This window comes from Perognathus longimembris, chromosome 2 (assembly GCF_023159225.1).
Source record: "Perognathus longimembris pacificus isolate PPM17 chromosome 2, ASM2315922v1, whole genome shotgun sequence".
NCBI lineage: Eukaryota > Metazoa > Chordata > Mammalia > Rodentia > Heteromyidae > Perognathus > Perognathus longimembris.
Window position 1 is genome coordinate 9,516,399 of NC_063162.1, and position 27,587 is coordinate 9,543,985.

A 27,587-nucleotide genomic window follows, 5' to 3' on the forward strand; every position below is an offset into this window, starting at 1 on the left:
CTGCCCAGGCTGGCTTTGAACCGTGATCCTAAGATCTCAGCTTCCAGAATAGCTAGGATTACAGGCATGAGCCACTGGAGCCCGGCAGGTTTGGTTTCCTATAAGGTGACATTCAGTTAAAAAGTAAAAGTGGCTGGGCGCTGGTGACTCCCCACCCCCCCCCACCCCGCCCTCAGTAAGCTATTCAGGAAACTAAGGGCTAAAGATCTAGGTTCGAAGCCAGCCGCGCAGGGAAGTCCCATTGAGAGTCTTAGCCTCAATGAAGCAGCAAAAAAGTGGAGCTGTGGCCTGAGCGGCAGAGCACCCGCTCTGAGCGATGAAGCTAAGGGACAGCGCCCAGGCCTTGAGTTCAAGGCTCAGGACGGACACCCACCCCCGCCCCCATCCTCTTGAGCTCATCTTAATTTTTCTATCAGAGGGCTTAAGAATTAAGCTCGGTTGAAAGGGCCTGAACGTTCCAGGTATAATTATTAATCAGGAGTCCTATCATCAGCAACAAAGCAGAGCCGGTAACCAACTCCCCCCCCCTTGCCCCCCCACGAAATGGTCTCTCACATGGGTTTGTGACGTGAGCACCAAGGGAGAGCCACCAATGTGTTGTTAACCCCCGCCCTCCCTTCCCCGCCCCCCTCCTCCCACCCCCCCCCCCCCCCCCCCCCCGCCGCCGCGGTCTGACCCGGCCAGGGTTCCGCCCGCGTGGCCGGCGCCAGGGTCTCCATTTCCCAGGCAATCCTGCCACATCTACTTTATTTTTACCAAAATACATGAGCCTTGTGTGGGGGGTCGCTCCCCCCCACCCCCGGCGGCCCCCGCCTCGTCCCTCGCGGGGCGGGTGGTCCGGGGACCCCGGCGGCGGCGGCGGCGGCGGCGGGCCGCACGCGCTGCGCTGGCCGTACCTGCGCACACCCTCGGCGGGGCGAGCCCGGCACTTTCGGCGGCCCGCCGTCTAGCCGAAGCGTGACTCCGCACAAACGAGGCTGACAGGAGTCGGCAGACAACTGCCCCTTCTCCGACCAGAGGCGGACCACAAGCCCACCCTCCCCGGTTCCCGCCCCAGCAGGGCGGCCCGGAGACCAGCTCCCCTAACGTCCCCCGCGGCGCGCCCCAGAAAGAGAAGAAGGCCCCGTGCGCCCCCCGCCCAGCTCCCCCCGCCCCTAGGGCGCACCGAGGACGCCGCCGGCGCCGCCACGTCAGCCGACGCGCGTGATGCCAGCGCGCTTGCGCGCAGCCAAAGGCGGGGGCTTGCGTGGAGGTCCGCCCCCTTACATCCGGGGCTCGGGCGGCGGCGGTGCCGCCGCGCGGGGGATCACGTGGTCCCTTCCTTTCCGTCTCTGGCCGGCTGGGCGCGGGCGACTGCTGGCGAGGCGCGTGGAGCCTCGCGCTGGTTCCCTCTGGTCTCCTCTCCCCGCCCGGGCCACTAGGGAGTCGGCTGACGCCGGGTGAGCTGAGCCTACCGCCAAGATGCCGGCCTACTTCCAGAGGCCGGAAAATGCCCTCAAACGCGCCAACGGTGAGTAGGGGAGCGGGGCGCGCCGGGCCGGGAGGGCCCGAGGCCTGGAGGTCGAGGGCCGGGCCCTGCTGGCCGCGGCCCGGGCTGCGGTCCGTGTGGAGCCCACTGGGCCTGCCCGCCGCTTTCCCCGGGCCGGCCACGGTTTCCTGCCCCACTCCCGCGCCCTCGGGTGGGAGGCGCGGATCGGGAACCGTCTCTGGTGCCTGTTTTCCTTCGCCGCCTCTCGGTGCTTCTGCGGCATCGTGGCCCGGCAGACAGGCTCGCCCAGCCCCAGAGTTCCTTCCCTTCCGCCTCCAGCTAGCTCTCCAGGCCACCGGGCTTTGGGTCTTCTTAGGCCCTGCGCCCCTGGCCGCCATCTGGGAGTGTCGGGGAGGAGGAAACATGGCTCCCTCCCGGGGACAATGCACGCGAGAGCCTCGGCTCCACCTCCTGCCGGGACCTGGAGCCCGACTGGCCCACCCCTAGCCCTCCCTTCTGCGGGAACCTCTGTCCCCTGGGTTCGCTCGGTGCTTTGCCGTGTCTGGGTTCACTTAACCCTTCCTCAGTTCCGTGCAGTTTGGGGCCCCTGACCCATTTATTTAACCTGTTTCCTGGATTTTCCTCCCCCTTCGGTATCTGTGTGTGTGGCATTAAATAGGGTCAGTTAGAAAGCTTAACTCCGAATCACAAGTTGGAGAAGAGTTAATACTTTTGAGTCTTTAGGAGTCTTTGCTAAACTAGGCCTAGAGAGAGAATGGTTTTCCCAAGGTCACTCCGGAAGTTTGTTGAGCCTGGAGACTAAAACCAAGGTCTCTGGACATCCAGATCAGTCTTTCGCCATTATGCCGTTGCCTGCCTATTTGTATTTTCATAAGCGTGCTTTAGCACTGGGCACTTGCAGGAAAAACTTGTGTGATCTCTTCAAGAGGCATTTGTAATACTCTGACTTTATAGGGGTGCAAATGTCTTACGCATGCCCGGGTCTTCAAATATTTTCTTATTGCTTTTGTTTTTTAACCTAATAATCTGTGAGTGTGTTTTACCTTTCATCCAAACAGAAGACCCATATTGTGAATGGATAAGCAGGCTATGTTAGGCACAAGTTTGTTTGGAGAGTTTATTTTATTAATTTGTTTGAAATGTCACTTGGTGAAAAGGCCATAGGTCCATACTTTAGAATGAGTGCTCTTGATAATGAGGACTAAAGATGTGTTGGTGACATTAAAAAAATGTGAGAAGGAACAGTCTGTATAATTGAGTAATCTGAAAAGGTTAGAACGTGACTTAGTTCCTAGAGGTTAGATATGACATATTGTATATGGAAATAGATTGAGATAGAAGTTTATTACTATAAATAGCAAAGATGATTATTTTGAAGTTTGAAACTTAAAATTACATTGTCGTATAAGAAGTGACTTACCTGATTACATAGCCATTGTAGATGTGTTTTAGTCATTTGTATGTCTCAATAACAGGTCTTTTTTGTGTTGTTAAATCAGGCTAGTCTGAAAGCATTGCAATTTGTATGGGCTAAATGGTACATAATTTGATGTGTTAGGTTTAACCTTTTTCTCTGTTATTTGAATCTTTAATGTCAGCTTTATAGTGTTTCAGTTAGATTTTTAGGAATAGGAAGGTTATGCAGTGTGTTTCTAAGATTTTTTTTCCCACAGTTTCTGAGTTGAAATGACTTGGTTCAAGAAGGATAAGGTGATGAAAGTAAATTGAGAGTAAAATAGGCAAGACCAAAGATACTGCAGGGAGAATGTTAGATCTTGTTTGCCCAGGTCTTTACTGGCTCCTGCTGCAGCCATGTAGACTTGCGAGGCTGTTTCTGTGGGAGAGATGCCTTATTTTCCAAGTAGTAACTTGTATAATTGATCTTTGAGTGAAGGATTTCTTCTCTGAGCAGATTGTGGATGACACGGGCACTGCTTTCAAAATCACCCTAAGCATTATATAAGGGAAGTGTTTTTTTTAGAAAAAATTACAGTAACCATTTAGGGAGATGAACTTGGCCCAGTAGTTATGAGCAAGAAATTCATATCACAATTAGAGGAGGTCACTTTCCTTTTACGTTTTTAGTAGTGCCAAAGTAGCTTTTAGTTTACACTCTACAACTAATGCCTTTAAAAAATGGTTGTTATGAAACCTGTAAGTTGAGTAACACAGCTTATTTGGTCTGTTGTGCAAACTAGTGTAAATGAGTGACTGATATAAACCTTTATTGGTTGATACATAGTTTCATATGTCCAAAATGGTAAACTTAATATCCCTACCTTCTAATCAAAATTCTACTTTTAATTTCTAGCGTATTAAGCTGGGAATTAGGAAATCAACATTTCTTTTTACTATTGGACTAGCATCTTTAGTGTATGAAAATTCCTCTCAAATCTCCCTCCATTAAGAGGAACTAAACCTTCCTTGAGTAAACATTAAAATAGACTTATGGGGCTGGGAATATGGTCTATTGGCAAGAGTGCTTGCCTCATATACATGAAGTCCTTGCTTCATATACATGAAGTCCTGGGTTCCAAAAAAAAAAAAGACTCATCACTATATATCATGAAAAATACATTTCCATTCCAGTTCATTAAAAAAAATCCTTTTGTTATCTATGTCTTTATATCTCTTAATTTGATGTGATTAAGAGTGCATCCTATATACTAAGGTTTTTTCTGTTTTGTTTTTTGCCAGTCCTGGGGCTTGAACTAAGGGCCTGTGCGCTGTTCCTGAACTGTTTTTGCTCAAGGCTACTGCTCTCTACCACTTGAACCACTGTGCCGCTTCTGGCTTTTTTCTGTTTATGTGGTACTGAGGATTTGAACCCAGCCTCTTGCATGCTAGGCAAGCACTCTACCACCAAGCCACATTCCTAGCCATAGTTCAAGATTTTAATCCTCAGTATAAGATTGGGAGCAGGATGTAATAGGTCTTTTAGAGTTAACTGCTGTGCTTCTCTTATTGTAAAGTATAAATTTAATTGTCAGTTGTACGACTCGAACTCTGGGCCTGGGTGCTCTCTTTGCCTCTTTGTGGCACTCTACCACCACAGCTCCACCTCTGGTTTTCTGGTAGTTAATTGGAGAAAAAAGTCTCAGGGACTCCCCTGCCCAGGCTGGCTTTGAACTGCCATCTTAAGATCACAGCTTCCTGAGTAGCAGCTAGGATTACAAGTGTGAGCCACCTGCTTCTAGCCAGACTTTTAACCAGGTATCTAGCAGCTAGGATTACAAGTGTGAGCCACCTGCATCTAGCCAGACTTTTAACCAGGTATCCATATAAACACACACACACACACACACACACACACACACACACCCTCTGTACTTCACTTTGACAAGGGAAAAACGTGGGGGAAAAGGACTATTGGTACAAACCACACCAAGAAGGAATAATTGAAAGAATAAATGGTAGGAATGACTACTAAGCCTGTAGATATAGTAAAGCTCAAATAAGGGATTTTTATTGGCCTTTTGTTTGCTTACCACAGAGTTACTTGATATATAATGTTATGGGGTCTTTTGTTTCTTTTTTGGGTGCTGGGCATGGATCCCAGGTCCTCCAGCCTGGTACTGTAGACCTTTACTCCTTCCCCTCAGCCAGATTAACTGTCACAGAACAAAAAATTGTAATCCAAGTTGGGAGCCATGGCTCACGCCTGTAATCCTAGCTACTCTGGAGGCTAAGATCTAAGGATTGAGATTCAAAGCCAGTCTGGGCAGGAAACTTGGAGAGACTTGCTGACTTGGTTTTTTTGTCTGTCCTGGGGCTTGAACTCTGGCCTGGGCACTGTCCCTGAGCTCTTCTCGAGTTCAACACTAGTGCTCTACCACTTGAGCCACAGCGCTTTGAACTGGGATCTTCAGATCTCAGCCTCCTCCTGCATTAGCTGGGATCAAAGCACCAGTGTGTGCTCTCTCACTGAGACTCTTACCTCCAATTAACCACCAGAGAACTGGAAATGTGCTCTATGGTAGAGAAACTAGCCTTGAGCTGGAGAGCTCATGGACAGTGTTCAGGCCCCATGACCAACAATAAAAGAGATAATCCAAAAAAACTAAACCTATTTAAAACAAAAATGAGTAAAAGTTGTTTAGTTGCTTCATAATTTTTAGATGTACAGTTGAGAAATTTTGTGTTTGTGTTAAATTTGACAGTTACTGAAATTTAAGCTTAACTTTAGCCATTGACTTAAATAGCCTTCTACCCAGTCTCTTTGGTTGTTAGCGTTAAGGAAAAATAAAGGATGAAGAAAGTAAGGTAAATTTTAACTCGGAACATTTCTTTTGACTGAATTTCAAAAGGAGCAGTATAAGTAGAAAGGTTGGCACTGGATTAGTTTGACATTTACAGTATTATTTCAGCGACTGTACAGAGTTTCACTATGCCATGCCCATTGGCCCCTGTTAATGAACAGCTATATTTATATAGTATATTTGTCACCATTCTGAGAGATACTATACCAAGATGCTGCTGCTTGCCATGTTCTTAAGTTTCCTCTTAGTTATGACAGTTCCCAAATTCTACTTTTCATGACCGTGACCATTTTGAGACGTACAAATCAGCTATTTCGTAGAAGGTTCTTCATTTCAGTGCATTTGTTGCTGCTCTATCAAGTACCACTTCCTTGGTACTTTATCGGCAACAGGAATTTTATTTATTACATTTGTGGAAGCTGATAATTACAGGCTCAACATGTCAACAGATTGTGTCTGGCGAGGTCTTTCTGTCTCTACTTCTGTACCTTAGAAGTAGGGACTAAGTAGGGTGACTAATGCTATGAACTTGTATGGTAGAAAGGATGGGAAGGCAAAAAAGAGGTTAGTTAGCTAGTCTCCTATACAAAACCACTGATACCTTTATGAGAGTGTAGCCCTCATGCTAAATACCTCTTAAAGGCCTCACCTATTAATACCATTGCATTAGGAACTAAATGTCAACATGAATTTGGACACATACTTCAACCATAGCATCTCCAGTTGTGACTTGTCTTGATATTTTTTCATGTTTGGACTGGCATTAATGAATAGTCTGTTCATGAATTGTAAGACTCTGCATTGCTTTCAGCCCCACTCCAACTCCACCTGTAGATTCAGTGTAATCCTAATCAAAATGATTCTGGTTGTAAATTTGTGTGGAAAGGCAAAGGACCCAGTATAGACTACACAATATTTAAGGACAAAATCAGATCACTTAATTTATTTACCATAAGACAACAGGGCAAAAAAAAAAAAATTGAACAGAAGAAAGCCCCAAACTGTTGAGAAAGTGTAGTAAACTTAAAGTGTAATAAAGACTAATGAGTTTTTCTGTGTCATTGTAAATGGTAATGAAGTTGTACTTTGAAAAGTTGCTGGGAAAGATTTTCTTCCATGCAGTTTTACTAATACAGTATATTTTGATAGCAGCAATCTTCATTTTTTTTTTTTAAGTTTGGCTTGCTTTTAGAAGTTCAAAATAACATGACCTAAGAAATTGGTAGTGAATTTTGATGAAGAAATTAAAGCAACTACTTCAGTGATAAGGTTTAATTACACTTTTATATATTATAGTGTTTTATGTACTGATGTAATGCTGTTGATTTTTGTTTTTCCCCCAGAATTTCTTGAGGTTGGCAAAAAGCAACCTGCCCTGGATGTTCTTTATGATGTTATGAAAAGTAAGAAACATAGAACATGGCAAAAGATACACGAGCCAATTATGTTGAAATATTTGGAACTTTGTGTGGATCTTCGTAAGAGCCACTTGGCTAAGGAAGGATTATATCAGTATAAAAACATTTGTCAACAGGTAACAAATAGGAACTCAGTTTTGACTTTTTAAAATTTACCTTTTAAAGTAAATATATTTTATATCTCAAATTTCCTTTGTACACATTATATGGTTCTTTATTAAAAATGAGTTGCTTTTTCCCTCCTTGCTTAGGTGAACATTAAATCTTTGGAGGATGTTGTTAGGGCATATTTGAAACTAGCAGAGGAAAAAACTGAAGCTGCTAAAGAAGAATCCCAACAGATGGTGCTAGATATTGAAGATCTGGATAATATTCAAACTCCTGAGAGGTATGTAAGTTACATCTTTACAAAGTATTTGGAGTAGTGTTTCTTACAAAGGTTTTCATTGTTCCCATTTGAAGTAACCGGAACAATTAATTATCTTTGAAGTTTTAAAAGTGTAACACAGCAGCAAGTAATAGTTAAAATTTATATAAGTGGACTGTATTCAGCCTTAGGATAGAAACTCCCTAACTTAAATAGTTGTAACAGATTGGGAGTTCAGGTATGTATATATGTGAAGACTTCAAAAGGATCGTCACTTGTTGGTTTTTTGATTTTTGAGTCACATCAGAAAGTAGGAAATCCTGTGTAAAGTTGTCTTTAACTGTTTTCTTTCCTTTGTAGCGTTCTCTTAAGTGCTGTGAGTGGGGAAGATACTCAGGATCGCACTGACAGGTTACTTTTGACTCCCTGGGTTAAGTTCCTGTGGGAATCGTATAGACAGTGTTTGGACCTCCTTCGAAACAACTCTAGAGTAGAGCGTCTCTACCATGACATTGCCCAGCAAGGTAAATTTCACTGTGAAAGCTCAATTAACTGACTTGGAACATTAATTTAAAATAGATTTTTGCAAATTGACCCTTTTTCTCTAATACTTGAAAACAATGATCTAGCTTAACCCTTAACTGAAATATGATTGGTATTTTGAGTGTTAAGTAGATAACCAAATTAGGAATTGGTATTGCTATTTAAAGTAGTTCCATATGTATTGTTTATTTGTTTTCTTTTTGTGGCCAATCCTGGGGCGTGCACTCAGGGTCTGAGCACTGTCCCTGGCTTCTTTTTGCTCAAGGCTAGCATTCTGCCACTTGAGCCACAGCGACGCTTCTGGCCATTTTCTGTATGTGTGGTGTTGGGGAATTGAACCCAGGGCCTCATGTATACGAGACAAGCACTCTTGCCACTAGGCCATATCCCCAGCCCCCTTTCTTTTTTCTTTTGCCAGTCCTGGGGCTTGAATTCTGGGCCTGGGCACTATCCTTGAGCTCCCTTTGCTCAAGACTACTACTTGAAACACAGTGCCGCTTTTGGCTATTTGGTGTGATAAATTGGAGATAAGAGTCTTACAGTAGACTTTCTGCCTGGGCTGGCTTTGAAATATGATCCTCAGGTCAGCTTCCTGAGAAGTTAGGATTGTAGGTGTATACCAGCAACAACGATTTTTCCTTTCTTAAACTGTCTTACTGAAGGGAGATTTAGGCTTTCTTGATAACTGAGAGTCATCTTATTATCCAGTGATTTTATTGCATATGACTATGCTGAAAATGTTACTTTTTTTTTTTTTGTTTTTTTGCCAGTCCTGGGCCTTGCACTCAGGGCCGCCTGATCACTGTCCCTGGCTTCTTTTTGCTCAAGGCTAGTACCCTGCCACTTGAGCCACAGAGCCACTTCTGACCTTTGCTATATATGTGGTGCTGGGGAATCGAACCCAGGGCTTCATGTATTAGAGGCAGGCACTCTTGCCACTAGGCCATATCCCCAGCCCTTTGTTCTGTCTTAATGTAGTAGTTGTTTCATTGATGATTGGCATTTCCTTTTTTGAGACAGGATCTCACATAGCCCAGGCTATCCTTGAAATTGTGATCTTCCTTAGCTTTTCCAGTGCTGGGATTATAGGTGTTGATCCACCGTGCCTCATTCCACACTTTAGTGTTAAGTGACTTCAGTTATTAATGTTTTACTGGAAATGTCACTCTGTGTGTATTTTTATGGGTAGTATATGTGAGCTTTTACTAAAAGTAAATTTGGGCTTCTTGGTAACTTCATTGAATCAGTTAAATTCAGTTAAAATTGTATTACGTTGTTTTAGGTCTGCTAGAAATACTATTTGCAAGCAGTTGATCTATGCTGAAATTTGATTATCTCTTTTTGTTAATGTGAAAGCATGTTATACTCAATTAGATATATATTTCAGCTTAGAATCTCTTACTCTTAGGATTTGAAAACTGGTGAATCTTTGCCAATTATTTCCCCCAAGTCCTGGGGCTGGAACTCAGCCTGAGCACTGTCCTGACTTCTTTTTGCTCAAGGCTAGCACTCTACCTCTTGAGGCCACAGTGCCACTTCCAGCCTTTTCTGTTTATGTGGTGCTGAGGAATCGAACCCAGGGCTCTTATGCATGCTAGGCAAGCACTCTACCACTAAGCCACATTCCCAGCCCTCTTTGCCAAGTTTAAATTCGATTAATACCCTCTTTATAGACCTCTGGAAACATATTTTGGTCTTAGATCAGGACCAGTGATCACGTCTTTCATTTTGTTAGGGTTTAGAGTGGTAATTGGGAATATGATGAGTTTTGTGAATCTTGTTTAAAAAAATCTTAAATGTAACATTTAAATACTGAGTTAATAGTGGACAGAACCTAGTAATATATTTGACAATTATACTTACAGCGTTCAAATTTTGCCTCCAATATACTCGTAAGGCTGAATTCCGTAAGCTATGTGACAATTTGAGAATGCACTTATCACAGATTCAGCGCCACCATAACCAAAGTACAGCAATCAATCTTAATAATCCAGAGAGCCAGTCTATGCATTTGGAAACAAGGCTTGTTCAGCTGGATAGTGCCATCAGCATGGAACTGTGGCAGGTATGTTGTGAACTCATTAGCTTTTCTTTCTTAATATGTTCATCTTGTTATGATCAGTTTCAACAGAAAAGGAAAGGTCTCATGGAACAGAAGATAATTTTGGTCTGATCACTGTGAAATCTGTACCACATTATGAAATCTTCAGGCCAAGCATATTTGCTTATGCTGGTACTGGAGATTGAACTCAGGCCTTAAGCTCTCTGGTGGCTTTTATATTTAATTACTGGCATTCTACAACTTGAGCCATCTTTCTAGAAACAGATCAGAAATACTGTGGTTGGAAAAGTAGTGCTTTAACTTTATGTAGTGCCATGCTTGGTGGAGCCCAGTGATGCTAGGATGCTTGTCTTGTTTATAATGGTTCCAAAAGATTTTTTTTACATGAGTTTGTAACCTTTTAATAAAGGTTTTGTTTTGTTTTGTTCTTTTTGCCAGTCCTGGGGTTTGGGACTCAGGGCCTGAGCATTGTCCTTGGCTTTTTTTTTTTGGCCAGTCCTTGGGCTTGAACTCAGGGCCTGAGCACTGTCCCTGGCTTCTTTGTGCTCAATGCTAGCATTCTACCACTTGAGCCATGGCACTTCTTCTGGCTGTTTTCTGTATATGTGGTGCTGAGAAATTGAACCCAGGGCTTTATGCATGCTAGACAAGCACTCTACCACTAGGCCACATTCTCAGCCCATGTCCCTGGCTTCTTTTTGCTCAAGGCTAGCACTGTAGCTCTTAAGCCACAGTGCCACTTCTGACTTTTTTCTTTATATGTGGTGCTGGGGAATCGAACCCCAGGGCTTCATGTATATGAGATGAGCACTTTACCACTAGGCCATATTCCCTGCCTACTTTTATTCTTTTATACTGTTAGGATTCATAGCAAAATCTGAACTAGAGATTCTTACGTTTCAGAAGCAGTGACTAATTTATACTATTACTTTTTAGGAAGCATTCAAAGCTGTGGAAGATATTCATGGGTTATTCTCCTTGTCTAAAAAGCCACCTAAACCTCAGTTGATGGCAAATTACTATAACAAAGTCTCAACTGTGTTTTGGAAATCTGGCAATGCTCTTTTTCATGCATCTACGCTCCATCGTCTTTACCATCTCTCTAGAGAAATGAGAAAGAATCTTACACAAGATGAGATGCAGAGGTAAGAAAGAGAGTGTTATGGTTGGATACAGTTGAAATTAAGTATCTTGTATCAAACTCATTAGGTGTGAGGTGGGGAATGGGGGAGTATAATACAGATTTGGACTTGGGTTTGCTAAGCAGACATTCTGCTGCTTGACTTTCCCATAGTTGTGACTACCAAAAATACCTCTGTACTTGTTTTTGGATAATATTCTCCATCTTCAGGAGCTTTTGTCTAACAAAATCCCAAATGAGTCTGTCCACATACAGGTATACTCTGTTCTTAGAACAAATTAGACAGTTAAGATAATTCCATTAAATCATTTTTTCTTGGTATTAAACTATTAATTGTATTGTGTACATACATGCTCCTTGATTTGCCATGCGGCTGTAGCCCAGTAAACTCAATGTAAATTGGAAATACTGGAAAGGAAAAATGCATTTAATCCAACAGACCTACTGAACATTATAATTTAAATCAACCTAATATGCTGTTGTCTCCTGGCTACACTTGTGACTCCATAGCTAGCTAGAACTGGCATACTGCTTCTGCCATTTTACAAGCAAACATCAGTTTTGCTAGTCTAGGAAAAGATAAAAATTCAAAGTATAGTTTCTACTGACTGTGTAGTACTTTTACTATGATAAAGCTAAACTTTTTTTTTTTTTTTTTTGCCAGTCCTGGGGCTTAAACTCAGGGCCTGAACACTGTCTGTCCCTGGCTTCTTTTTGTTCAAGGCTAGCACTCTGCCACTTGAGCCACAGCGCCACTTCTATCAATTTTCTATATATGTGGTGCTGAGGAATTGAACCTAGGGCTTCATGTATATGAGGCAAACACTTGCCACTAGGCCATATTCCCAGCCCCCAAGCCAAACATTTTAAGTGGCGCCATTGTGAATAGTACACAATCTGTCTTTGGGAGATATGTACCCCAAAATAACATGAATACAAAAATAAAGATGTAAAGGTCTGTAACCCAATAACCCAGAGACTATTAAAAAGCAAAAACAGCATAAGTAGCCTATTTGTTTGCTTGCTTATGTCTTTGGTCAGTTTCTTTCTACCTCTCCACCCCTTGTGTATAGCTAGGAATTGAATCCCAGGCCTTGTACAAGCTAGGTACACACTCTTGCTGATCCTCAGCCTGTCAGTAACTTTTTGTTTTTTTTTAATAGCATTGGGAATTGAACTTGGAGCTTCATGCTTACTATTAGGCAGCTGTTCTGGCATTTGAGCCAAGCCTTCAGTCCCCCATTTCTTTTTTGTTGTATTTGTTTTGTTTTTGTTGCCAGTCCTGGGTCGTGGACTCAGGGCCTGAGCACTGTCCCTGGCTTCTTCTTGCTCAAGGCTAGTACTCTACCTCTTGAGCCACAGTGCCACTTCTGGCTTTTTCTATATATGTGGTGCTGAGGAATCAAACCCAGGGCTTCATGTATAAGAGGTTAGCATTTTACCACTAGGCCATATTTCCAGCTCCCCCATTTCTTTTAAAGAATACATTTAGTTGGATTTCGGGCCGTTTACATACTCTTGGACTAGAATTGTGCACATCAGGTTGCTTTCCTTCTAGATAAATAAGCAGTATGTGGAACTAAATGAATCATTAGTGTTTTGCTAGTGACTTTGATACTCTAGGTGATATATTGTTACTTCCTGTGATATAGTTCACATTTGTGGATACAAGGAAAAACTTAAAAAATTATATTCCTTTAACAAATGTGTATTATCCCTTCAGTGAATATTGTGATAGTAATGAACATAAGGTTATTTACCCTTATGTGTGTTATTATCTTGCTAAAGGCCACAGACTTAAGAATAGTGAAGCAGGGATCTAACTACTTAACTCTAGGGCTTCAGAGCCCACTATCCTTAATGATCTACAGAGCCCTGAATTCAACTTGACCCTCATATTTTCAGAAATTTCAGTTTTGACTCACCTCCATCAAACTATGATAATCATGTTCACTAAACAGCCCTTATAATTTTATTACCCACAGTACCATTTATTTCCTTAGTTTATTAAATGTTCTTATTTTTTTTTAAAGGAACTATGTCTTTTCTGCTATTTAGCCAGAAAATAATGGCAAATGAATGAAGTTAGGATAAATTTAAATAAGGTCCTTCTTGCCAGTCCTGGGGCTTGGACTCACTGTCCCTGGCTTCTTTTTGCTCAAGGCTAACACTACCACTTGAGCCACAGCACCATTTCCGGCTTTTTCTGTTCATGTGGTGCTGAGGAATCCAACCCAGAGAGAGCTTCATGCATGCAAGGCAAGCACTACCACTAGGCCATTTTCCCAGCCCCGGTCCTTTTCTGTTTACGAATGAATATTAGTTTACTATGGTGGGAGGTACATAATCTTGGCACTGGCTTAGTGCATGTACAATGAAAGGGAAGTGTTTTGCTTATCAGGCAACAGTTGCAAACTTAATAGGCTCATAACTTTATTCACCACAGAATGTCTACCAGAGTCCTTTTGGCTACTCTTTCTATCCCTATTACTCCTGAACGAACTGATATTGCTCGACTTCTGGATATGGATGGCATTATAGTTGAGAAACAGCGTCGCCTTGCTACACTGCTAGGTCTTCAAGCACCACCAACGCGAATTGGCCTTATAAATGATATGGTTAGTATGATTGAGCATGACAAAGGTTTACATGTTTAGTACAGTTATGTATTTCTCTTTTAAATATTTTCTAACTATGGTTGATTGCAGATATGGTACCTGAAAACACAGAAGACCAACTGTTATAGAAACAGCACGTTCCTGTTGATGGGACATGTTAAGATTTTCTAGTTTAAGCTTAATAATAATGTTGCCTCCCTGGCAAGAGTCTCACTCCTGTCATCCTAACTACTCAGGATATTTGCATAAAATAACTGGCAAGCTTATGTTTATTTTTGTTATTGGTAATAAATTATTTGACTGTAGTAGTTGATTTGCAAATAACTTACTATGTTAGCTCTTAAGAGTTTTTACTTCTTAGGTCTTTTTGTTTTTGGTAGATGCAAACTGTGGGCCAGAAAACCCCTCCATGTACAGTTTGGGAATGTATTTTTGGTTAATTTAAATGAGGTTGTGGGATAGATAGTCATGAAATTATTTTCCAAATTTCAAGTTCAACCTCAGTTGGAAAACTTCCCTCAACAATTAAACATTTCACTCTACTAACTGCAGGTCAGGTTCAATGTACTACAGTATGTTGTTCCAGAAGTAAAGGACCTTTACAACTGGCTGGAAGTAGAATTCAACCCTCTAAAACTTTGTGAGAGAGTCACAAAGGTGAGCTTTTGTCTTTGAAGTTTTGGTTATGTTACTGTATAGCTGACATTGCAGTTTGGGATTGTAGTTACCCTTGTTAAAAAAAAGTACTGTCCAGAATCTTTGATCAGTGCACATTTCATTGTCTTTTTTTCTTGATATTGGGAAGAAAGATATTTCTGATGTGCTAAACAAACCTTTGGAGGTAAATTAGCAGCATGACTAATTTAGCCATTGCTGTCAGTCACCTTCAGACATGTGTTAATAACTTCATAGGTTTTGTGCTATGCAATTGTATGGTTTTGTATAGCAGATCAAATTCAGTGTTTACATATTAAAGTCTAATTCTCATTTTAATAACTTTGTAGGTTCTTAATTGGGTTAGGGAACAACCTGAAAAGGAACCAGAATTACAGCAGTATGTCCCACAACTACAAAACAACACCATACTTCGCCTTCTGCAGCAGGTAAAAACCTTTTTTAGAGGACAAGCTAATTAATTTCCTTTATTACTCTTTATTTTGATCACAGAAAAATAGAACTGGGAAAATTTAAACCTCCCTAGGGCTTGAAAGTCTTCCTAAATTCTTTTTGTACATGAACTAGTCTGTCATTTTGAATTAGTTGCTTAACCCTTTTACAAGGATTCATTTACTTAACTACTACTTTTCTAATTTTAGCTCTATACTATCTTTGTGCAGATCATTTTTTTCCTTTTAGAAAATACTGAATTGAGAATATGGCCTAGTGGCAAGAGTCCTTGCTTCGTATACATGGAGCCCTAGTTTCGATTCTTCAGCAGCACATATATAGAAAAGGCCAGAAGTGGAACTGTGGCTCAAGTTGGCAGTGTGCTAGCCTTGAACCAAAAGAAGCCAAGGACAGTGCTCAGGCCATGAGTTCAAACCCCAGGACTGGCAGAAAAAGAAAATATTGAAGAATTGAGCATCTTAAAAGTATATTTTTGCATTCAGATAGACATAAGAAGTGGAATTAGAATCATAGCTCACACCATAAAAGCCTTAATTAACTCCTCTGGAAGACTCAGTAAACTAACCCCAATAGTGAATGAGATGGCCTTTTTCTCCCCTTCTGTTAATTTGAATGTTACACTTTTTAAAAGTTTCTCTAAGTTTGTTACATTAAAGAAAGCTTTAAATGCTTTTGTTTTTTCATTTGGGGAAGAGATTTATATATTTAGGAATTGGCACATTTCATTGACCTGCTTTCTTGTATGTGAGCAGTGTTATTTCTCATGTGCTATACAAATAGTTGATGGTTAATTAGCAGACTCACTATACATAGTAATTCTGCCAGTCACCTTCAGACAAAACATACTTCAATTTATTAGGTAACTAAAAGGTCTTTAGAAATATGTGACAATTGAGTTTTTTGTTTCATGAAACTAGAGTTTCAAAAGCGTGTATGTTTGAGGAAATCTATGATGTGATGGTTCATAGAATAGGAAGATGGTATGGGATTCAAATTCTAGCAATGTCAACTGAATGAGTAGTGGGCTTTGGTTGACTGAATAGTGAGCTTCAGGTCATACCTCCCTAACAGTAGTCATAATTTCTACTTCCTATTCTGTCAAGAAATTGCAACTAAAAATACTGGATAAGCGATAGCTATTGTTACTATTAACACTGTGTCTTTTATACAGGTGGCACAGATTTATCAGAGCATTGAGTTTTCTCGTTTGACTTCTCTGGTTCCTTTTGTTGATGCTTTCCAACTGGAACGGGCTATTGTAGATGCAGCCAGGCACTGTGACCTCCAGGTATGTGCTGTAAGGGAACAATGATGTAGTCAGAATCCCATTGAGGACTAGAGAGGGCATGTTTTTTGTTTTTCAGCTTTGGTACAGTAGCAACTTTTTAAAGCTCTACAGAGCAATTTTATAGATTTACAATATTTAAAAAAAAATTTTTAAATTTCAGTTAATTTTAAATCTGCTTAATTGGATTTACATTTTTTTTTTATAATTTAGTAGTTGCATAAAGAGGTTACAGTTCCATAAGTCAGGTATGAATACAGTGTGGTTCTTCATCAGTGTCACTCCTTCATTCACCCCCATTTACCCTCTTCCCAATCTCTACCTTCAACTTACAATATACACACTCAATTTTCACAGGTTCGTATTGACCACACTTCTCGGACTCTGAGTTTTGGATCTGATTTAAATTATGCTACTCGAGAGGATGCACCAATTGGTCCGCATCTGCAGAGCATGCCTTCAGAACAGATAAGAAATCAGCTCACAGCTATGTCGTCAGTGCTTGCAAAAGCACTTGAAGTCATCAAGCCAGCTCATATACTGGTAAGTGTTTTTAGGGGGAAATGATTTATATTCACATATCTCTATTCATTTTAGGGGGGAGGGAAAGATAAGAGTCTCGTTTGCACAGTGACGTTGAACTCAAGTTCAGCCTCCATCTCCCAAGTGCTGAGGTACTTACTATAGGTATGGGCCATGCTCCTGGACTAGGTTTGTTTTTATCAAATATTTTTATTAGACATACAAATGATTAGATATACAAATCGTTGAGTTGCCTTCCATGACATAAAATACTATACTACACGTGATAAAAATGGATTGTATTATAAAATAACACTGTACACTCTGACCCCCACCCCCGCAAATGGGGCACAATGATTGGACTTTTCATTCCTGCTTCAGTTTGTGACCTCTTTAGTATTTCTTGGCTTGAGCAAGCATATAAGGTATATTTGTTGCCAAGAAAGATTTATTTACAAATATATTTCATCATGTGTGTCATTGTTACTCAAAAACTGAATAGAATTAGTGCCATAGCATTTGGCGATGTAACCAAATAGTAGCTTAAAAAATACATAGAAGGGCAGTGCATCAAGATTATTGGTCTGTAATATCCTAGTCTATCTTGCTCTTAATCAGTTTTAAAAATGAATTTGTTTTTGAAGCAAGAGAAAGAAGAACAACATCAGTTGGCAGTTACTGCATACCTTAAGAATTCAAGAAAAGAGCATCAGCGTATCTTGGCTCGCCGACAGACAATTGAGGAAAGAAAAGAAAGACTTGAGAGTCTGAATATTCAGCGTGAGAAAGAAGAACTCGAACAGAGGGAAGCTGAACTCCAGAAAGTACGGAAGGCTGAAGAAGAGAGGCTTCGGCAGGAGGCAAAGGAGAGAGAGAAGGAACGAATCTTACAGGAACATGAACAAATCAAAAAGAAAACTGTTCGAGAGCGTTTGGAGCAGATCAAGAAGACAGAGCTGGGTGCCAAAGCGTTCAAAGATATTGACATTGAAGTATGTGACATAAATTAAGAACTTGATTTTAAAGATTTCTGTAGTATTAGAAACGTAGTCTTTTACCCTTTGTTTTGGATCACTTTATGCATTTTGTTACAGCTGGCTCAGGGACTGAGTAAGCATTTGGTTTTAATTGATTTTTTTTTTTTAACTGTATGAGGGTTTGAACTCAGCAAGAACCTAGACAGAGATAGTACTGCACTGCACTACTCTGAGCCACAGTGTCTACCACTGGGGTAGAATTAATATAAACTAGACGAGTGAGAAGTATTGGGTTTTTTTTTTTTGCTAGTCCTGGGGCTTGAACTCAGGGCCTGAGCACTGTCCCTGGCTTCTTTTTGTGGCACTCTGCCACTTGAGTCACAGCGCCACTTCTGGCCTTTTCTATATATGTGGTGCTGAGGAATCGAACCTAGGGCTTCATGTGTGTGAGGCAAGCACTCTTGCCACTAGGACATATTCCCAGCCCCGTGAGAAGTATTTTTAACTGGTGCATATGTATTGCCTTTCAGGACCTTGAAGAATTGGATCCTGATTTTATCATGGCTAAACAGGTTGAGCAATTAGAAAAAGAAAAGAAGGAACTTCAAGAACGGCTAAAAAATCAGGAAAAGAAGGTAAAAGGACAATTGGTAACACTTGTTTTGCTGGGGTTCTACCGAATGAGCTGTGCCTCTGCCCTGCTTTTTTGTTGGTAATTTTAGATAGAGTCTAATGAAGATTTCTAATCCTCTATACTTTGGCCTTGTAAGTAGCTAGGGTTACAGACTGGAGCCACTCTGACCCAGGAAGGATCAGTAAACTTTTTCGTTTTTCTTTTCTTTTTTTTTTGGTAGTGGGGATTGAACTCAGGATGTTGCACTTGCTAGGCAAGCACTTTGCCACTGAGCTACATCCCAGCCTGGATTAGTAAACTTCTAACATAAGTTAACAGATTACTTTTTTATTTTATTTTTTGCTATTTCTAGGGCATGGACTCAGGACTTGAGCACTGTCTCTGGCTTCTTTTTGCACTCTACCACTTGAGTCACAGTGCCACTTCTGGCTTTTTCTGTTTATGTGGTGCTGGAGGAATTGAACCCAGGCCTTCATGCATGCTAGGCAAGCACTGTACCACTAAGCCATATTCCCAGCCCTAGAGATACTTGAAATAACTGCATTTATTTTCATGTTATTCAGATTGACTATTTTGAAAGAGCTAAACGTTTGGAAGAAATTCCTTTGATAAAGAGTGCTTATGAGGAACAGAGGATTAAAGACATGGATCTGTGGGAACAACAAGAAGAAGAAAGAGTTAAGTCTTCTCATTTAATTGCAATATTTTCAACCTTATGCAGATAATAGGGCCAGAGTTTCAAATGATTTTATATTCTTTTGCTAGAAATAATGGTTTAATACTTACATAAAACATATCAGTTGAAAAGATTAAAAATGTTCTTAGAAAATTAAATATACTATTTAAAATAAAATAACTAAACTCTTGAAAGTATGGATAGTTTGTATCTTTTAAAAATTTTATATATTATTATAGCGGTGATGTACAGAGGGGTTATGTTTATATGAGTCAGGTTTTCCTTTCCTACAGTATTATCTGTTCTCCCATTCTCTCCTATTCCCTCCCTCCCCTCTCTTCCCATGAATTGTATAGTTCCCTTTGATCAATGTCCAGTGTGCTCCACCGCCCTTTTCTTCTATGTGGTTTCCACCCCAGATACACACGTGAATACACTGTATATAAGGTAAAGGATACACACCAATCAGAAGAAGAAAAAAAATTGTTTCCATGTATTAGGAGTTCATTTCAGTATTTGATTTGATTCATTCATTCATTGCCAATCCTGGGGCCATGGACTCAGGAGCACTTTCCCTGAGCCTCTTTTGCTCAAGGCTAGTACTCTACCACTTGAGCCACAGTGCCACTTCCTGCTTTTTCTGTTTATGTGACACTGAGGAATCAAACCCAGGGCTTCATGCATGCCAGGCAAGCACTCGCTACCTACCACTAAGGCACTTTCTCAGCCTGTGTATTATTTTATATAAACACAAAGATGCACTTAGACATGCACCTTTATAATTCTCTCCTAAAATTCCTCCTTTGGTCTCATTGAATGTGAGTATTTAGATTCTTGTACAGTTTGTCATATCCTAGTTTTAACAATATAACTTCTGTGGGGTTTGTCGCTTCTTTTTTGTTTTTGGGTTTTGGTTGTGGGTCTAAGTGCTGTCCCTGAGCCTCTTTGTGCTCAAAGCTGCCACTCTTTTTTTTTATTTTTTATTTTTATTTTTTTGGCCAGTCCTGGGCCTTGGACTCAGGGCCTGAGCACTGTCCCTGGCTTCTTCCCGCTCAAGGCTAGCACTCTACCACTTGAGCCACAGCGCCACTTCTGGCCGTTTTCTGTATATGTGGTGCTGGGGAATCGAACCTAGGGCCTCGTGTATCCGAGGCAGGCACTCTTGCCACTAGGCCATATCCCCAGCCCCTCAAAGCTGCCACTCTTAACACTTGATTTTGATTTTTTTTTTTTTTTTTTTTTTTGCCAGTCCTGGCCTTGGACTCAGGGCCTGAGCACTGTCCCTGGCTTCTTTTTGCTCAAGGCCAGCACTCTGCCACTTGAGCCACAGCGCCACTTCTGGCCATTTTTTATATATATGGTGCTGGGGAATCGAACCCAGGGCTTCATGCATACGAGGCAAGCACTCTTGCCACTAGGCCATATTCCCAGCCCACACTTTTAACACTTGAGCCACAGTGCTCTTTCCAGTTTTGGAGTGGTTAATTGGAAATGAGTCTCATGGGGACTTCTCTGCCCAGGCTAGGTTTGAACCATGATTCTAAGATCTCAGCTTCCTGGTAGTTTGTAGTTTCTTTACATAATTATGCAGCCATTAACACAAACAAATTTTAGAACATATTCCCAGAAGAGACATTGTTTCCATTAGCAGTCACTCCATTGCCTTTACGGGGCCACCAATCTGTTTTATTTCTAGATTTACTATTCTGGACAGTTTTTTCAGTTAAATCACACACATTCTGGTCTTTTGTAACTAAAGTGCTTTTTTGTACTTTTGTTGGTCTACATTATACTTACCTTACAATATAAAAGCAGAGTTTGCAAATTCTTATAGTAGTTAAACATGTAGTAGTAAAACCTTACAATATAAAAGCAGAGTTTGCAAATTCTTACAGTAGTTAAACATGTAGTAGTAAAAAAAAAAAGCTAGAGCATGGGACATGTATAGCATATGGTGCCATCTAACCTGATAGCTGCCCTCTAGTGATCATGAACTTTGTATTTTCAGTTCTTCGAAATTTTAAAGGACAGGGTGTACTTTTGGTGATAATACTCATTTAAGATAAAAATACTTAGAAATAAAAGCACTGTTTACCAAGAAGTATACTTGGGACAGTGTGAAATGAGTTTTCACCTAGGGTCCTGGAAATACTTGGATTGTCCTGCCTTTACCTTCAATTCTTTGGGGACAATATGTGTCTACTATGCTTAGTACATGTGGCATTTATTTTATTTACCATTTATGTTACAATGTGTCCTTTTCAAAAAGTTAGAAAGTATAAATAAAACTAGCCTCAGAACTGCTTGATGATTGCTGCCTGTTGGCATGGCCTTTAGGTTTTTCATGTGCCTGTCCCGAGGCTTAAGCTCAAGGTTTGGGTGCTGTCCCTTAGCTTTTTTGACTGCAGGCTTGAATTCTGCCCACACGTTCATTTTGGGCTTTTTGGTAGTTAACTGGAGATTAGAATCTTGAGCTAGCTTTGAATCTCAGATCTTAGCCTCCTGTGTAGATAGAGGGGTTACAGGTGTTAGTCACCATCTCTAGGCTGGCATGGCCCATTTAAACAAGGTGAAAGGGATTATTAAACAGTGACCTAATTTTTTTTTTCAATAATATCTGTCAGTACTATGCTTGGGGAAAGTTAGTAATCTGTATGAAATGCTTTGAAGTTTAACCTTATAATATATACTTGCAGATTACTACTATGCAGCTAGAAAGAGAAAAGGCTCTTGAACATAAGAATCGGATGTCACGAATGTTGGAAGACAGAGATTTGTTTGTAACGCGACTCAAAGCTGCCCGACAGTCTGTTTATGAGGTGAACTTAAATGTTTTGAGAAAAGCTTGTGAACTTTTTAGTGTTAAAAAGATCTTTACAAACTGATCCCTACTGTCTTTGAGTTAGCATGACAACTCCAGTTACATCCCTTTTCCCCTTTTCTTTTTTTTTGGCCAGTCCTGGGCCTTGGACTCAGGGCCTAAGCACTGTCCCTGGCTTCTTCCCGCTCAAGGCTAGCACTCTGCCTCCTGAGCCACAGCGCCCCTTCTGGCCGTTTTCCATATATGTGGTGCTGGGGAATCGAACCCAGGGCTTCATGTGTAGGAGGCAAGCACTCGTGCCACTAGGCCATATTCCCAGCCCCCTTTTCTTTTTCTTGTTACCGATACTGAGGCTTAAACTGTCAGAGCTTTGAGTTTTCATTTGGCTCATTTTTTGCTCTTGACTGGTACCCTACTTCTCAGTCACACCTCAGGCCCCACTACTCAGCTTCCTGAGTAACTAGGATTACAGGTATCTGCCACCACTTTGGGGCCTCCAGGCGTATGTTTTTTGTTGTTCTTGTTTTTGTGCCAGATGTGGGGCTTGAACTTAAGGCTTGGGCACTGTTCCTGAACGTTTGTGCTCAAGGCTACTACTTTGCCACTTGAGCTACAGATCGCTCCTCATCTGACTTTTTGCTGGTTAATTGGCGAAAGAATCCTACAGACTTGGATGTGGCATGAGCCACTGGTGCCCTCTTTAATGATTGGCTTTTTTTTCCCCCTAGCTCTGGGACTTGAACTCAAGGCCTTAGTGCTATCCCTGAGCTCTTTTGCTTAAGGCTAGCACTCTTCCCTTGTGCCATCGCTCCACTTCTAGCTCCTTAGATTTTTTTTTCTGTTCATTTAGTTTATTAGAAATGAGTCCACAGGCTTTCCTGCCTGGGCTAGCTTTGAACATTAGAACTGGGATTATAGACATGAGCTGCTGGCACACAGCCCAAGAATATTGTAATAGAACTGGGGGGGGGGGGGGGCTGGTCTTAGAGCTTTAACCCAGGCCTTGGCTCTCTCCCTGAACTCCTTTAATTCAAGGCTAGCGTTCTGCCACATGAGCCACAGTGCCACTTCCTGCTTTTTCTATGATTAATTGGAGGTGCAAGTCTCATAGACTTTTCCTGCTTGGGCAGGCTTCAACCTGGGATCCTTAGATCTTAGCCTCCCCAGTTGCTAGGATTGCAGGTATAAGCCACTGGCGCCTGCCTTATAGAACTTGTTAAAAGAAGTACTTTATAAACAACAAAAAAATTTAAAGTCTTCTGACATATTTTTCAAAAGTTGCCATTGCGTTCTCTCTTCCCCCATCCCCCCATTAGGATTTGAACTTAGGCCCAGACTTCCTAGGCCTATATGCTCCACCACCTGAGCCACACCTCTAGCCCTTTTGTTGTTTTGGTTTTTCAGACAAAGTCAAGATGCACTGAATTTGTATTGTCAGTTATATTAGAGAAAAGATTATAGTGTTGAAACCTGAGTCATTTGGAAATTGTTTATATTTGATGGCTACTTTTTTTGGTTCCAAGGAACCTCAGGTCTTTTGTAGTCTTACCTTTTATCTTTTGAAAGAAATTGATGTTCTTGTAACTCTTCAATCTCAGGAAAAACTTAAACAGTTTGAAGAGCGATTAGCAGAAGAAAGGCATAATCGCTTGGAAGAACGGAAGAGGGAACGTAAAGAAGAACGCAGAATAACTTACTACAGAGAAAAGGAAGAGGAGGAACAGAGGAGGGCAGAGGAACAAATGCTAAAAGGTATTGGTGAGACAGGATTGATGTTACAATCTTAGATAACCTCCTTACATGGGAACATGCTCTCTCACCAAGTGGCCATCATACATTTAATCTTTTTTTTTTTTTTTTGCCAGTCCCGGGGCTTGGACTCTGGGCCTGAGCACTGTCCCTGGCTTCTTCCCGCTCAAGGCTAGCACTCTGCCACTTGAGCCACAGCGCCACTTCTGTCCATTTTCTGTATATGTGGTGCTGGGGAATTGAACCCAGGGCCTCATGTATACGAGGCAAGCACTCTTGCCACTAGGCCATATCCCCAGCCCACATTTAATCTTTTAAAAACCTCCTTTCCCTCCATCTTTATCACATAAGTATTAACATTGAAAAACACACGGTACCGTGTCTGAAATCCTTGATGCACAGCACTGGAGTGGGGATTCTAGCCTCATTTTAAGCAATTACAAAACTCAATGTTGAATGGCATAATACTTGTTTTCTCGACTATGTTCTGTGATTGAATTGATTAGTGCCTATTTTATTTTTTGCCAGTCCTGGAGCTTGAACTCAGGGCCTGAGCACTGTCCCTGGCTTCTCTTTGCCCAAGGCTAGCACTCTACCACTTGAGCCACAGCGCCACCTCTGGCGTTTTTCTATATATGTGGTGCTGAGGAATCGAACCCAGGGCTTCACGCATATGAGGCGAGCACTTTACCACTAGGCCATATTCCCAGCCCCTAGTACTTATTTTAAAGTTGTTAGATTTACTTTTTTTGTTGTTGGTCATGGGACTTGATCTCTTGTCCTGGGCGCTGTCCTTGAACTCTTCAGTCTCAAGGCTAGCGCTCTATCACTTGGAACCACAGTGCCACTTCTGAATTTCTGGTGGTTGATTGGAGGTAAGCTAAGTCACAGACTTTCCTGCCCGGGCAGGCTTTGAACTATGATTCTCAGATCTCAGTCTCCTTAGTAGCTAGGATTACAGGTTCGAACCATGGCGCCCAGCCCGGCTTAGATTTACTTATCTAGTGCTTCCTGCATTAGGAAAGTGCAGGCCTAGCATTACGGGACTCACTCAGTGATCCACTTCAATTACATAGAGCGAGAAGAGAGAGAACGTGCTGAACGGGCAAAACGAGAGGAAGAGCTTCGAGAGTACCAAGAACGAGTCAAGAAACTAGAAGAAGTAGAAAGGAAAAAACGCCAGAGGGAGTTGGAAATTGAGGAAAGAGAACGGCGAAGAGAAGAAGAGAGAAGACTGGGTGATGACCCACTTTCTAGGAAGGTAAATATAGAAATTGCTAAGTTTATTTTATGAGATAGATGCTTACCAGAAAATTTTCTTACACGGTAACTGAGTTGTCTAACATGGGCACTTAAAGGTATGTTTGAAGCAGCAGTGTAGGCATGATCTGAGAGCTTATTACAGCTCAGTCTTAAGCATCTGTAGACTTCCTGATTCACAGTCTGTATTTTAATCTGATTCCTGGATGGTTCACAAAGTGTTCCAAGTGCCTGTGTATAAAACTGACTTGTGGGTGGGGAATGTGGCTTAGTGGTAGAGTGCTTGCCTAGCAAGCATGAATGAAGCCTTGGGTTCCATCCCTCAGTACCACAGAAAAGGTTGGAAGTGGCGCTGGGTGGGGCTCAAGTGGTAGAGTGCTAGTGTTGAGCAAAAGAAGCTCAGGGACAGTGCCCAGGCCATGAGTTTAAGCCCCAGGACTGGCCAAAAAAAAAAAAAAAAACAACAAATCTGACTCTGGAATTCCCTTTCCTAATTGGTGTTGCTTATTGCCCAATTGATTACTGAACTTTGATTCTACTCCCACACATTATTACCTTAATTTAGTTTTTTCTTTTTGAGCCTTACAAGTCTAGACCTTCCTTCAGATCTGTTGGTGGTTTTTAATTTTTTGTTGTTGTTTTGTTTTGCCCAGTCCTGGGGCTTGAACTCAGCCTAAGCACTGTCCCTGACTTCTTTTTGCTTTAGGCTAGCACTCTCTCACTTGAGCTACAGCGCCCCATCTGGCCTTTTCTATATATGTGGTGCTAAGGAATCAAACCCAGGGCTTCATGTATGGGAGGCAAGCACTCTACCACTAGGCCATATTCCCAGCCCCCCCCCCCCCCTTGAGTTTTTTTTAATGGAGAATGTCCAGTCTTTCATCTTTATTGGTACCCATTACTGAGAACCTAAGGCAACACCTGCTTTAGTTATTGTTCAGAGCCTTTTCATGGTTAACCCATTGGCCACCAGTTCCTTCTCAAGCCATGCACTCCAGCTATTCTGAGCTAATTTTCTGCTTATTCTGACTGTGTTCTTTTGCTTGAGGGTTGTGTCTTTGCCACTCAATAAACATTTGCCTAATTTTTGCAGGAAGGGTTGCTCAAGAATTTCTTGGCATGCCATCCTCTGTTGTTTTTATCTGGCGAGGCCTGTACTACTTGCTTTATGTCTATTTTTATTTGCCATATAAGCTTTAGCATGTATGCAGACAGTGTACTTTTATTGTTTTAATTTCCTATTTTCTTGTTGCCCATAATGTGGCCTGAGTGGTAGCTATTTTTTTGTTTTGTCAGTCCTGGGCCTTAAACTCAGGGCCTGAGCACTGTCCCTGGATTCTTTTTGCTCAAGGCTAGCACTGTACCACTTGAGCCCTGGCGCCACTTCCAGCCATTTCTATTTATGTGGTGCTGAGGAATCGAACCCAGGGCTTCATGTATACGAGACAAGCACTTTAACTATTAGGCCATATTCCCAGCCCCTATTTTTTAAAAAAAAATTTAGTACATTTTCTTTTTTGACTTGAAAAGCATGGTCAGGCTCTTTTGTTTTAGTGCTGGTCCTGGCTCTTGAACTCAGGGTTCTATCCGTGACCACCTTTTTTCAAGGCTTAGCTCTGTTCCTTGAGCACAGCTCTACTTCGGCTTTTAATTGTTACTGGAGTCTCCCAGATTTTCCTGTCTGGGCGAGCTTCGAACTGTGATCCTCAGAACTCAGCTCCTTGAGTAGTTTGGATTATAGCTATGAGCTACTGGTGCCTGGCCAGGGTCAGGGTTTAGGAGTCTGCATCTTGTCAATTTATGGGAACTTGATCTTCTGAGGAAAGTGAAGAAACTGGCTGTGTGGTACCTCTAGTACCGTTTTAGATCTGTCTACCCTTCGGCTCATTTCGTCTTGTGTTTTTGTTGTATAGTCATGCTTGTTACCCTTTGGATTTTAAAATTTGTCTTTTACTTGAGTTTTTTGTTTAGCGTGGTAACTTTTTTTCTCTCTTTTTCCTTCTTTCTTTTTCTTTTTTTTTTTGCCAGTCCTAGGGCTTGAATTCAGGGCCTGGTCACTGTCCCTGAGCTTATTTATGCTTAAGGCTAGCATTCTACCTCTTGAGCCACAGTGCCCCTTGCAGCCTTTTCTGTTTATATAGTACTGAAGAATCAAACCCAGGGCATCATGCTAGGCAAGCACTCTTACCAGTAAGCCACATTCCCAGCCCCTGATTGGTTTAATTTCTAACACTTGTTTTGGTGCTTTTTATTTAAAAACTTTGATATTTCTACTACTTTCTTCCCAAATCTGTCTGATAATCTTCACGGTATACTCAGGTTTGAATCTTAGCTACTTGGGGCTGAGACCTAAGTATCACAGTTTGAAGCCAGCCTCGGCAGGAAAGTCTGAATAAACTACCCCCAAACTGCAAGTAGAGCATGGCTTAGGTGGTAGAGTAACTAGCCTTGAGCAAAAGAAGCTCAGGGACAGTGCCCAAGCCCCTGAGTTCAAGCACAGGGGGAGAGAGGGGGGGGGGGGAGAGAGAGAGAGACAGAGACACACACACACGAGTAGAATCCTCTGCCTCTTTATACATATGTTCTTTCTCTACTTAGGTCTCCTTTAATACTAAGTTTGATAGCCATATAAACAAAT

The 27,587-nt window shown here is 41.6% G+C and overlaps 1 protein-coding gene and 2 non-coding genes across 6 annotated transcripts in view; all 3 read left to right on the plus strand.

The window, feature by feature from the left end:
• The first annotated feature begins 1,308 nt into the window (after positions 1–1,308).
• Positions 1,309–27,587, plus strand: part of Eif3a (eukaryotic translation initiation factor 3 subunit A) — a 36,594-nt gene continuing 10,315 nt past the window's right edge. For all 4 annotated transcript variants that reach the window (XM_048338139.1, XM_048338141.1, XM_048338140.1 and 1 more), the window contains exons 1-17: positions 1,309–1,510; positions 7,092–7,282; positions 7,418–7,554; positions 7,894–8,057; positions 9,942–10,141; positions 11,075–11,283; positions 13,726–13,897; positions 14,450–14,554; positions 14,902–15,000; positions 16,197–16,313; positions 16,668–16,853; positions 17,477–17,824; positions 18,340–18,444; positions 19,007–19,120; positions 21,816–21,938; positions 23,539–23,692; positions 24,766–24,950. In XM_048338139.1, coding sequence (XP_048194096.1) covers positions 1,462–1,510; positions 7,092–7,282; positions 7,418–7,554; positions 7,894–8,057; positions 9,942–10,141; positions 11,075–11,283; positions 13,726–13,897; positions 14,450–14,554; positions 14,902–15,000; positions 16,197–16,313; positions 16,668–16,853; positions 17,477–17,824; positions 18,340–18,444; positions 19,007–19,120; positions 21,816–21,938; positions 23,539–23,692; positions 24,766–24,950 — 2,658 coding nt within the window. In that variant the 5' untranslated portion in view covers positions 1,309–1,461. The remainder of the gene's footprint in view (positions 1,511–7,091; positions 7,283–7,417; positions 7,555–7,893; positions 8,058–9,941; positions 10,142–11,074; positions 11,284–13,725; positions 13,898–14,449; positions 14,555–14,901; positions 15,001–16,196; positions 16,314–16,667; positions 16,854–17,476; positions 17,825–18,339; positions 18,445–19,006; positions 19,121–21,815; positions 21,939–23,538; positions 23,693–24,765; positions 24,951–27,587) is intronic.
• On the plus strand, positions 14,664–14,793 carry LOC125347434. The gene has a single exon (XR_007210214.1). It is a non-coding gene; the product is annotated as a small nucleolar RNA SNORA19 (small nucleolar RNA).
• LOC125347433 lies at positions 15,739–15,866 on the plus strand. The gene has a single exon (XR_007210213.1). It is a non-coding gene; the product is annotated as a small nucleolar RNA SNORA19 (small nucleolar RNA).